General features: G+C 37.4%; 1 protein-coding gene across 2 annotated transcripts in view; it reads left to right on the top strand.

The window, feature by feature from the left end:
• LOC123566038 (uncharacterized) overlaps positions 1 to 11,808 on the top strand; it is a 51,642-nt gene extending 39,834 nt beyond the window's left edge. The window contains exons 3-4 of one of the 2 annotated variants that reach the window (XM_045359859.2): positions 1,273 to 2,509; positions 3,544 to 11,808. In XM_045359859.2, the coding sequence (XP_045215794.2) occupies positions 7,377 to 8,948 (1,572 nt within the window). In that variant the 5' untranslated portion in view covers positions 1,273 to 2,509; positions 3,544 to 7,376 and the 3' untranslated portion in view covers positions 8,949 to 11,808. Of the gene's footprint in view, positions 1 to 1,272 lie in introns of both variants that reach the window. The other variant, XM_053550214.1, reaches the window with a different exon arrangement.
• Positions 11,809 to 13,405: the final 1,597 nt, after the last annotated feature.

Below are 13,405 nucleotides of genomic sequence, written 5' to 3'. Positions count from 1 at the left end.
CAGAATATTATATACTATAAAGCAAGCTTATAAAATTGACAATAAAATATATATTTTTTTACACTTTGTTTCAAAATAAGCTATATCAGGTACCATTTTGAAAACAGAAATGACTCAAAATGTGTTCTTTAGTAATTGTTCCATTGAATTAAAGCTGGAATGTCGCCATATGACCTATCATGTGTCGGTGCGACGTTAAATCCAACAACAACAACAAAAATAATAAGAAGCATTTTAACTTTTGCTGTTATATGCCACAACAATTAAAAGCGAACAAAATATTACCGCCACTTACATAATCCAAAACTATAGAGGGCATTTAGTATCTTGTTTTAATTCGTCTTTCCATAAAATACATTTTAACATTACACATAACTTAGCTACATTAAAATTCCAACTTAAATGCTTCAATATCTGTCTGTTACATGAAAATAAAAACATCAAGTCCTAAATGCAGCTAGTAAAACTGCATGTTTTTTGTGAGTGACTGTGACTTAGAATTTGATGTATTTAAATTTCTCAGATAAAGTTACTTTAGATTAAATTTTACAATATATGTCTATTTACAATGAGATAATTAATTTTCGTCTCATTCCTTTCCAGAAAATCATTTTTAACTCACTTCACAAAGATATCATATTAAAGGGAGGTAATTTTTACAACATACTGTAAAACATGTGGAATACAGGCTTGCGTGATTGATGTATTGCTAAATAGTGGTGTAAAGATCCATTTCGTTTATTCTATAAATCAAATTGCTTTCTTGTATATGTACTGTAGCACATTGATTGTAAATAAAAGAAGTGTCTCTGTCAGTATGTAAGTAATACTTATTATTACTGACCTTTTAGAAGAATAAAAACTAAGACAGATGATATTCTATGTTATGATTTTTTGGCAGAATACTACCGCATGGAATGATATAAAATCATGAAATGTGAAAACATTTAATATCAAAATGTAATATAGCTTCTTCTGCTATATGCAGCTGATTTAAAAATATGTGACAATGAATGTTTACCATAATTAATACGTATTTAACAAATCATGAACACAAAATCAAACTTTTTTTTTCCAAAGTAATAAGGATTTGGAATAATGATAATTACTTTTCTTTTAGTAAATGTGGCAGCATTATACTTACTCCACAAATCATTACATTCTTCTACACATATGCAAAATAAAATTCTTTTAGCGCAATATGCTAAGTTTTAATGTAATGTGTTTGGACAGAAAAAATAACTAAAAAGCCTAACTTAATTTTCCTTTCAGTAAATCATTTGCATGCAGTAAATGTAATTGTTATCAACAGTGGAAATTCTTCAAACCCAAGAAGATACATGTTCTATAAATAGCACCAATCAAAGTATAAATAGGTAGATGTATGACAAAGAGATCATTCTGTATCCAGTGATCGAAGAAGACACATCGAGGATTCAACTAATAGCTTATCTCAGTACCTTGATGAGGAAGTTATTGCAACTACACTGTCATGGCAGATAAATTATTAAACAGAAAACATTTGAAGTTCATAGACTAAAGAAGAGTTGTAGAATTTCAACAAGGTTTCGAGCTATAGGGCCTGTGCATAAGAGTTTTACCTTACCAGAGTTTGGTAATCTACTGAGATAGTATGAGAGTTCCAGCTTATAGATAAGGTCCAGCGTTATTGGCGAAGTACAGTCAAGGAATCGGGGATATACCTATATGGTAGTTGAATGCTACATGTGATAGCATATAGGCGCTGAACATCCAGGAATCAGGGCAATCATATAGAGTTGCAACTTCAATTAACAGGTAAGAGGCCGGGCATCCATGCGATAGGACTCGTATGTTGTTGATTCAAAGACATTGTCTGACGGGAACTTCAACAAAAAGACCAGTAAAGTATAGAGTCTCCAGCCAATAAGAGTTGAGCTAATTAATATTAATTGAAGATTGTTAGTTTGAAACATTAAGTGATTTTCCTGATCCCTGAAATTATCTAGATGTGACAGGATGGACGAACCAGGGACAGCAACTATTGGAACAACATAACACTCATTACAATATGTACATGTTTGTTTACAAAAAAAAAAAATATTTACAATGAATGAAGAAAAAAAAATCTTAAAAGAAGAAAATACGAAAAGAAAACCCTAAAAAAAAATCGGAACTCAGTATCTGTTTTCTAGAAGATGTCCGTTCCTATAAATTAATGTTAATTTTTTTTTTGATGGATCAAAGATCACTAGAAACATATTTTGTTATAAAGTTCCGTTGAACCGTAAAAACGTTAACTCCCTTTTGGCTCCCAATGTTGGCAGGTGTTTTTATCCCTGAGCTGTCTCAGCTGACTACTAAAATCAGCATCTTTGTGGTTAAAGCACAACCACGGGACGACAGCTCTGCGCTTGGAAAATCACAGGCGAGTACACTAAAGCGAACTTCGGGTATTGAACTTCCTGGTCGTGACGTCATCACCAGGTATAAGTCGTCTGGTGGAAGAAGCTTAAATATATAATATATGGTAAGCACCATAGAAAATACAAATAAGGGCATAAAACTGCTCCTTTTGGTACACACCTCCGTAGGCTCCCATAAATAATATATGCTACTTATACAAAATATGAGTGCTATTAAGTTCATACGTCACGTGATTACAATACGTCAATTATTATTTCCATTATTTCTAAAATTTATTACCTACAAGTTTAAATATGGAAAAAATATGAAAAGATAATGATGAGATTTATAGATAAGGAAATGATGAACTGCAGCTATTATTTACAATCACCAATTAACACAATGCAACGCAAATTAAATGTTATACAATAGCTGGTATGAATGTATGAACTACCATAGAACAAAACGGACATTGTACAGATATGCTATAGACTGGCACACCATAATTTTAAATTACAATAACATATTAAATACACAATACTAGACTTAACACATACATTTACAAATTACAATGCAATGCAGTACCGGGGTTTCATAATCTACAACGAACTGTTTGACATATACGATTTATAACAAAGATTTTTTTCTAATGATGATGTCACTGCGGTCGTATACAGTTTGGTTCGAAATGGGGCTAGTACGAAAGTGTGGGTAGTCAGAGTAAGGTTGTCCCACTTGCTGAATTTTGCGCGAACATTCCTGACACATGTGTGCATATCTTTCGAAGCTTGCGCAAGGAAGGGTTTCTTTCTTATATGACATGCGTCATAAGGCCTAAAAGAGGTATTTTTATACGTAAGCTTATAATTTACTTGCGGGGTCTCGTTGTGTTTTGAGGGAAATTGCTGTTATTCATTGTTAAAGTTTCATAGTATCAATTTCGGACAGAACTGCATTTTTTTGCATTTATTGAATCACATTTTTCGAATACAAACTAATTTCTTTTGCATGACGATGGTGCTGCGTTATTTTGTTAAATAGTTGATTGTAAACTTGTTTAAGGGTTTTTATTGCAAGTTCTGTAAGTAAGTAAGATATAATTCACAGATGTCAGGTATGAACTTGCTTGTAATACCTTTGTTGTACTGAATGTTTCAGTTCGACGTAGACGATTGCGATTAAAAGTCTTCAGTGAAACTCTTGGTCGTTGTCATTGAGGAAGAAGCACTTATAGTCGAACTCTTCTCTCATCAAGAACCATTTGATGCTATACAAGACGAGAAACAGGCTATTGCAGCTATTGCTGCAATGAGTGATCATAAACTACAGAAAAGTGTCGCAAATAATGCTAAACTTAATGTTAACACAGACCTCCACTCGAAACCTGTCCCAATATTTTTGAGTGACAGTAAGGGACGGTATCTGAAAGCTGTTGCTGAAAGCATGGATTCTGTGCATATAGAATGGTTTTGTAAGAGTGGTTCTGCTCCAATAGATAATTACAATTGGCTCTGTAGAAATCTTGAGAACTTGCGTACAAAGTACCATGAAATAAGTCTGTATATATAAACTGGAACATGCGATTTTACCGTTAAAGAGAAAAAAATTATTTCACTAAGAAAATCACCAGATGACGGCTTAGAATCATTAAAAACTTACCTTTTGAAAATTAAAGAATTGTGTTCCAGTGCAAAGGTGAAACTCACTTTTCTCCAAATATCTTATTACTCCATTCAGTTGTGGAATAAAGCAAAAGGTCATCCCGAACCAGACCAGTTCAAGTCTGATGACAAACGCTTGAACACGCTCATAGATGCTGCAAACGAGTTTATAGATAGTCTTAACTGTGCAGTTGGATCATATTCTCCTAAGTTAAATCAGGACTTGGTCCGAAGTCGAAAGAAGAAGGGTCAGAAAGCGCGTTATTCCATGAATTTCAACCTTCTCAGAGATGGAATTCATCCAGGAAAAAAATCTGTCACAGACCTGGCTAGCCAACATTCGCAAGAAGATTATTGCTGACTGTGCTTAACTCTGCACAGGCAGGGATTGCCCAGCCGTGCACCAATTGACAGTAATCATAGGCAGGGATTGCCCAGCCATGATTTCAAAGTGCAACATTATTTCTTGATTTTGAATGTTTTCTCTGACTTTGTAAAGTAACACGGACGAAGTTCACTATGGATTAAATTTCAGGGCTGTTATATAATTTCTTTACTTAAATTTGGGGATTTTTCGTCCATGCTGCTACATTATAGTACATATGTAAATTTAGACGTGTTTCTATGTAATTTAGTGGGCACTCTCATGTTTTTCTTAGCATTTGTATATTGTTCACAAACTTTTTTGTGTCAAGCTATGTACTTATTCTTCAAGGGGTATCATGTCTGATTCAGAAACAGATCCTAGGGATCGAACCTTAACTGAAAAGGGTCTTGACTACCAAGTTAATTTGTTAAGGGGCAAATTTAAATTAGGACTTTCCACATGGCGTCGTCATTTTTCTCAAGCATTAATTTTAATAACTGATTCCGAGGACGTTTGTACTATTAAGGAACATAGAAAGTTGTTAAATAGTTCACTTGAGAACTTGACAGACATATTTGAGAGATTAAGGGCCTTAGTTGAGGATTTGCAAGATGAACAGTTTCCAGAGGGTGAGAAATTTGAACAAGTAGAATTAGAGCACCAAAATGTCATGCAACAAATTACTAATTGTATACAAAGGTTAGAATTCAAACAGGATGAGGTTGGTTCTCGTGTTTCGAATGTCTCATATCGTAGTGTTGATTCTAGGAACACTAGAAGGTCAAATATTTCTAGAATTTCTGATGCTGCAGCAAAAACAGCCAAGTTGAAGGCTGAACTTAAGTATATAGACATAGAATCCCGTTCCAAGGCTGAGTTACTGAAAGATCAAACTATGAAAAAATTAGAAATGGCTCAAGCAAAATTTGATGTCTTAAATATAGATTGTAACCAGTCTGATCTTGATCCAAGGGTGCCTATTTCAGTGTAAGATGGTATGACAGATTATTTTGATAAGAATGTAGAAACTCACTTTAGTGCTGGCATGCATAGAGGACGAATGTTGCAGTTTCATCTTCATCAGGCAATCCACATGTATCAGAAAGTTTTCCTACACTCCCCACTCCTGTATCATAAAGTTTTCCCACACTCCTCCCTCGTGTATCAGAAAGTTTTCCCACACTCCCCGCTCACGTATCAGATAGTTTTCCCACACTCCCCCCTCCTGTATCAGAAAGTTTTCCTATACTCCCCCCTCCTGTATCAGAATGTTTTCCCACACTCCTCCCTCGTGTATCAGAAAGTTTGCCCACACTCCCCCCTCACGTATCAGATAGTTTTCCCACACTCCCTCCTTCTGTATCAGATAGTTTTCTCACACTCCCCCCTCACCAAGCTGGTGTATTTACTAATATCAAGAGTCTGCATCCCTACCTTCAATAGTTTGGTCTCACATGGCACCTTCCTTGTTGTTGAATCAACAGGCTAATGCATTTACTCCTTTACAACCGTCAGTCAGTTTAAACTTACCTGAAACTGAACCACTTCAACCATCCTCTGCTGTCTCTGCTCGATTCCCATTGCCTGAATGTACAACCTCTTCATCCGGCTCTCAGAAAACAGCTTCTCAAGCAGACAATCAGGCAACAAAGGGCATAGAACTTTTAGATTTTGCAAAGTCATTTGCAGAACAGGTTAACCTTAGTCGCCTTCTTACACCTGAACCTGGTACATTTGCTGGCGACCTTCTTACTTACCCGAGTTGGTTGAGTGCTTTCGAGACTTTGATCGAACGCAGGAATATACCTGCTCAAGAACGTATTCACTATTTGAAGCGATATGTTGCTGGCCTTGTTAAAGAACTGATTGAGTGTTATCTTTTGTTATCTTCTGATAAAGCTTATGAAGAGGCCCAAAGGGCTTTGAATAAGCGTTACGGGGACCCATTTGTTATTGCAAACGCATTGAGGGACAAGTTAGAAAATTGGCCCAAAATTCAGGTACCTGATGGTACTGGTCTTAGGAAATTTGCGGACTTTCTACAACAGTGTCTTGTTGCTATGCGAAGCATTAAGTCTCTTTCTGTTCTTAATGATGATAGAGACAATAGAAAACTTTTGCCTAAGCTGCCTGCGTGGTTAGTGACAAGATGGAGTCGCACTGTTGTGCAAATGAGAGAAGAGAAATGTCTCTTCCCGCCGTTCGAGGAGTTTGTTAAGTTTGTTGTTAAGGAAGCAAAAATTGCCTGTGACCCGGTCACCTCTCTCCAGTCTCTAAAATCTGTCACTGATGAACGTAAACCTACATGGCGTATTGCTAAGCAACATTCTGGTCGTTCTTCATGGAAGCTGATGAAAAATCTGGGTCTACCAAAACTGTATGTGTTCTGTGTCAGAAGTCTCACGATGTAGATACTTGCGGGCTGTTTCTTAATAAATCTTTAAAGGACCGCAAGGCCTTTGCTAGGAATGAAGGTCTTTGTTTTGCTTGTCTACGTAAAGATCACCTTTCAAATCAGTGTAGGCACAGAAAGAAATGCAAAGTGTGTTCAAAATCACACCCGACTTCCCTGCATGGAGATGGAAGGAACCAAGATAGATCTGTTGCAGACTCTGCTAAGTCAAAGGGTGAAATTCCTTCTCACTCTGGTGCTTCCATTTTGAGATATGTCAGTGAATGTTCTAAGGTTTCATTAGTTGTTCCAGTTCTGTTGTCCCACAGTGATAATCCTGACCATGAGATTCTAGTGTATGCAATGCTCGATACACAGTCAGACACATCATTTATATTGGAAAGTTCAGCTAGTGCTCTTGGGCTTTCTTGAACAGACGTTAAGCTTTCTCTTTCTACTATGCATGAAGAAAATCGAGTTATTGACAGTAAAAAGGTGAAGGGCTTACAGGTGCGTGGTTTTAACAGTCAGTTAAAAAATTCAATTGCCAGAGGTTTTCATTAGGAATATCATGCCGGCTAACCGGTCCCATATTCCCACTCCAAAACTTGCCAGATCTGTATCTCATTTAAAGTGCATTGCTGATTGCCTATTGCCATTGCAAGATTGTGAAATAGGCCTACTTATCGGGTACAACTGTCCAAAGGCATTGACCCCACGGGATGTAATTGCTTCTAGTGAAGAAGGGCCCTTTGCACAGAGAACCGATTTAGGATGGGGCATTATAGATGTAACTGATTCTTGCAATGTTGTCGATGATCAGGTTGATGTCGTTGGTCTTAGTCATCGCATTTTGACCTGTGTAGTTCCAGAGACCGTTACTACTCAGTTTGAAGATCACAAGGTTAAGTCAGTTCGGTTTAGTTTGAAAGCAAAGGTGAAAGAAGTTTTTGATCCTTCAAAGATTCTTAAGGTTATGGAATCAGTTTTTGTAGAGAGAACTGAGATGCATCCAATCTCTCGCGAAGATAAAAGGTTTTTAGATATCATGAACAAGCAAATTCAGGTTGTTGACCAAAGGTATGAAATGCCCTTGCCATTCAGGAATTCGAAACCTTCGCTTCCTGACAACCGGTTAATGGCTGAGCATCGCTTTAGTAGTCTCAAGAAGCGCCTGATTCACGATTCTCAGTACAAGAGTCATTATTTTACCTTTATGAACAATTTGATTGCCAAAGGGAATGCAGAAAGGGTTTCAGATACTGATATTGCTGTGAATAGTGGCCATAAATGGTACATTCCACATCATGGAGTTTACCACCCTCAAAAACCAAATAAGGTTCGTGTTGTGTTTGATTGTAGTGCTAAGTTTAAAGGAGAATCCCTAAATGGCCATTTGTTGTCGGGCCCCGATTTAACCAATCTGTTAGTTGGTGTTCTGTGCAGGTTCAGAAAAGAACCTATAGCATTCACTTGTGATATTGAACAGATGTTCTACCAATTCAAGGTTAAGCCCGAGGACAGAGATTTTCTGAGATTCTTGTGGGTAGATGGTGAAAATTTGAATACTTCCCTAGTAGATTATCGAATGATTGTTCATTTGTTTGGTGCCAAATCTTCGCCAGGGTGTGCTAACTTTGGATTAAAAAGGGTTGCAACCGACTATCAGTCTATGTATGGACAAGATGTCTTACAATTTGTTCATCAAACTTTTTACGTAGACGATGGTTTAAAGTCTCTCTCGAGTGCTAAGGATGCAATCAGTCTAATCAATAGAACGCAGGATATGTTATCAAGGGCATGTATTAGATTGTGCAAATTTGTTTCGAACTCGTCTGAGGTTCTCGAAAGTCTGAAACCTGAGGATTGTGCTAGAGATCACACCAAGGTTGAATTACAACGTAATATACCGATGGAAAGAGCGTTAGGTGTCATGTGGTGTGCAGAATCGGATACTCTCCAATTCAGAATTGCTTTAAATGACCGTCCATTAACAAGAAGGGGGATCCTTTCGACAATCAGTTCAATTTATGATCCGTTAGGGCTAATAGCGCCAGTTTTGCTTAAAGTAAGCAACTTCTTCAGGCAATGTGTGCCAATCACAGTGATTGGGATGATCCATTACCAGAATCCTTGCGCATGAAGTGGACTCGGCGGCGCATTGATATCCAGAATCTTGATGGTTTGAAGGTTGACAGGTGTGTTAAGCCATCTGATTTCGGTGCTATTCGAGTAGTTGAGGTACATCACTTTGCTGATGCCAGTTCTAATGGATATGGTCAATGCTCGTATTTAAGGTTGATTGACTGCTTTGGTAAGGTCCATTGTTCACTGCTTATGGGAAAGTCCCGTGTTGTTCCTTTGCGACCGATTACTATTCCACGGTTAGAATTGTGCGCTGCAGTTGTGTCTGTGAAAATCTCTACTCTCTTAAGTAAAGAGCTTTCATATGAAGGCCTTAAACATTACTTTTGAACTGATAGCACAATTGTGCTTGAGTATATAACCAATGAAGCCAAACGTTTTCATGTCTTTGTTGCAAATCTAGTAGGCCAGATTAGGCAATTCTCAGAACCTTGTCAATAGTCCCATATTGCGACTGACTAGAATCCAGCTGATACTGCGTCAAGAGGTGTTGATGTTTTAGAGCTTGTGAGGTCTATGTGGTTTAAGGGTCCAGACTTCCTCTGGGAGGCTGGTAGCTATTGGTCTAGTTCAGAACCATACACTGTTCCCATGGATGATCCTGAACTAAAGAGTGTTCAGACATTCAGTGTTCAAGTCAATAGTTGTGGCCCACCCATGTGTTCTATTTTAGAGAGGCTTGCTTACTTTTCAGACTGGACACGTGCGAAGGTAGCTGTAGCCCTGGTTTTAAGATTAAAATCTAGGCTGATACATAGGTTGGTCAAGAGACCACAAATTGCGATACCAGCAAATCTTAAAATTTAAAAAACTTTCTGTTCAAGAGTTGCAAGTGGCAAAGCTTGAGCTTATTAAGCAGGTCTAAGCTAAAGCCTTTGAACGATACCTGGAGATCTTGACTTCTTCAAGGAGTGATAGTTCAAAAGAGACAACCATGCTGAAAAAGTCTAGTTTATACAAGTTAAACCCGTTTTTGGACACTGGTGGTGTTATTAGAGTAGGTGGCCGTTCGCGCAATCTTGGAAGTTCAGATTTGACTACCCAAATAGTACTTCCCAGAAAAGGTCACATTACAGACCTCGTCATTCGTTATTGTCACGAACGGGTCCAACATCAAGGTCGGGGTTTTACAGTTAATGAGATTCGCTCAAATGGTTATTGGGTCATAAGTTGTGGGTCTGCTGTCTCTTTCTTCATCTCAAAATGTGTGACCTGTAGAAAGCTAAGAGGCTCCTTACAAACTCAGAAAATGGCAAACTTGACATGTGATAGACTTGAGTGAGTTAACAGCCCCGTTTACTTATGTCGGTGTAGACCTTTTTGGCCCTTGGATTGTCAAGGAAGGTCGGAAGGAAATGAAACGATATGGCGTCATTTTTACTTGTTTGAACTGTCGTGCTATTCATCTGGAGACTGCTAATTCTCTTGGCACCAGCTCTTTTATTAATGCATTGCGCCGCTTCATTTCAATCCGCGGTTCTATTAGGCAGTTGAGGTCAGATCAAGGCACGAATTTTATAAGAGCTGAAAGACAGCTAAGAGAGGCAGTGCAAGAGATGGATGAAGAACGTATTTCACAGTAATTACTGTTCGTAATGTATTGTCAAGTCTTCTTAGGCAGTCTAGTACAAAATTAGACGATGAAGCTCATAGGACCTTTATGTGTGATGTATCAGCGATAGTCAATTGCCGTCCTCTCACTGTGGACAATCTGAATGACCCTCTTTCGAATTCTGGTATCGGTGGCGAAGGGAATATTTGCAATGCTTGCAGTTTCGCAGCAAATGGCAAAAACCTTCACGCAACCTTGCTGTAGGTGATGTTGTCTTGGTTACTGATGATAATCTCCCACGTAATCATTATGTGCAAGTTCAGACAGCAATTCCGTATGCATAATTTTGACTTGAATTAATTGCTGTTTTGCATGATTTTGTCTTGAATTAATTTGCCAGTTTATATACCAGTTAATTATCTGTAAATAAGGTATCAGTTTTGAAGGAAGCATTATCTTTGTGATTTACAAGAGTCAAGATAGAGTTTTGTGCAGAATTTCGAATATTTGACTCACCATGGTGCTTCTTGATAAAATGTTGCATTCATTGCCTATAAAATAGAATGTGTAGCACAAACACTTTTTATACAATTCTCTGTTAATTTTTCTTCACTGTCTGTATTGAGAAGATGTAAAGGTGATTCGACGAATAATTTTTAAAACTTTAAGGTGGCGTAGATTTTGCATTACTTATTAAGGTGCTGCAACATTAGTAATTCTATAATTTTAATGCGGTTGATATATAGCGTTGCCAAGTTGTTAGTAAATTAGTTGACACTAATTTAGGGGAGCCATGTCACTGCGGTCGTACACAGTTTGGTTCGAAATGGGGCGAGTACGAAAGTGCGAATAATCAGAGTAAGGTTGTTCCCCTTGTTGAATTTTGTGCGAACATTCCTGACACATGTGTGCAGATATTTCGAAGCTAGCGCAAGGGTTTCTTTCTTATATGACATGCGTGCAGAGGCCTAAAAGAGGTTTTTAATACGTTAGCTTATAATTTACTTGCGGGGTCTCGTCGTGTTTTGAGGGAAATTGCTGTTATTCATTGTTAAAGATTCATAGTATCAATTTCGGACAGAATTGCATTTTTCGGATACAAACTAATTTCTTTTGCATGATGAATGTGCTGCGTTATTTTGCTAAATAGTTGATTGTAAACTTGTTTAAGGGTTTTTTATGCAAGTTCTGTAAGTATGTAAGATATAATTCACAGATGTCAGGTATGAACTTGTTTGTAATACCTTTATTGTACTGAATGTTTCAGTTCGACGTAGACGTTTGCGATTAAAAGTCTTCAGTAAAACTCTTGGTCGTTGTCATTGAGGAAGAAGCACTTACAGATGATGTTATTATTATTATTATTATTATTAAATTATTATTATTATACCAGATTTATATAGCGAGCTTTTCATGATAAACACGTTCAAAGGCGCTTTACAGCAACTGTACCCACACAGGGCGCGAACTCATCCTCTACTAGTACAGACAAAGAGCGATCTGACCAGAGGGACAGAATGAAATAAAGCCCCAGAACATGCAGAAAGAACGTTTCAGGTACAGACGTGTCCGGCTAACTTAGCATAGTTCCTTTCGAATAGACATTCTGGTTCTTTATAATGTGCCCGGTGTATAGCACGGATACACGCGAAGCCGTCTTTCCTGGGAAAAACCAGTACAGGCCTATAGTTAGCTGGGAGACACTCAAGAGCATCTCAGAAATTTCCAGTTCCTGGACCGGGATTCGAAACCCGGACCTCTGGATTGACAGTCAAGCGTGTAACCACTAGATTACCGGCCCACCATGTTACCCAAATTTCAAATATAAATCTTACAGCTTATACAAACGAAACATTTTAGATTCCTATTTCGAAATAAATTACAAAAGGTCTGAACAATTTAATAAATTAACCTGACATACCGAAACTAGCTAATCTCTTGCCGAAAATTCTGTAGAATGAACAAAAATTTACTAAATAAAAATCGTAATTCAAAAATTATACAAAAATCTAACAAATAAATTTCTTACCTCGATCGAGCAAAAAGTTTCAACCAAGAAATCAAAGTGACATAATTTCGTCTAACAGTGGAAGATGGTATGCACTAAAGGTATCTAGTTCATTCTATTTGTAGGGTTATGTCCCGCCAAATATTGTATTTACACTGGACACACTACATAGCCGTACAATTTGACTATCTCGATTTCCACGGGAATGACGATATAACCGGGAAATGCGACTACTTTGGCGCGGATTTGAATTTGACAATTTAAGGCCCGTTATAGTGGTTCTTGGGATAAAAACATAAATTACTAAAGTTTACAGAATATCAACTTTCTTGTTACTGAACCAAATCTAATAAAATTTACATGGAAATTGAAGATTTGATTATCTGTGTTGTCAAAAACATACGCATGCCTCGAGATTGTAAAACATTGTGCCTGCCGTCCTTTTTCGTATTTTAGTTATGTAACGGCGGATAGTTAACCTTACCAGTGTTCTTGGATTCTTTACCAGTACAAATCTGTTCTCCGCAAGTAACTGTCATCTTCCTAACACAAATCAGAGGTGGAAGACGAATGATATCAGACACAATGTATTTTGTCAAATCGCCACGGAGAACATAAGCCCAGGGCTCGAACTCACGACCCCGCGATCCGTAGATCTGCACTCTCCCTACTGTGCTAAGCTGGCCGTCCTAAGGATAATCGATATTACTTTGACAGTTTAGAAAAAAAAAACACTTTTCGCAGTTTTTTGCAAATATAATACACGCGGAATATTTATTAATTTAACCTTTAAAGTGTAATGTCAAGGATAATTCTATGTTTTTAAAAACGAATTTCAATCTTTTGGCGGCAAAAATCAAATCTTACGCAGAAAATAGTTAATCATATCGTTTCA

The sequence above is a fragment of the Mercenaria mercenaria genome, chromosome 8 (genome assembly GCF_021730395.1).
Source record: "Mercenaria mercenaria strain notata chromosome 8, MADL_Memer_1, whole genome shotgun sequence".
Taxonomy (NCBI): Eukaryota; Metazoa; Mollusca; class Bivalvia; order Venerida; family Veneridae; genus Mercenaria; species Mercenaria mercenaria.
This window is presented reverse-complemented; position numbering and strand designations above follow the sequence as displayed.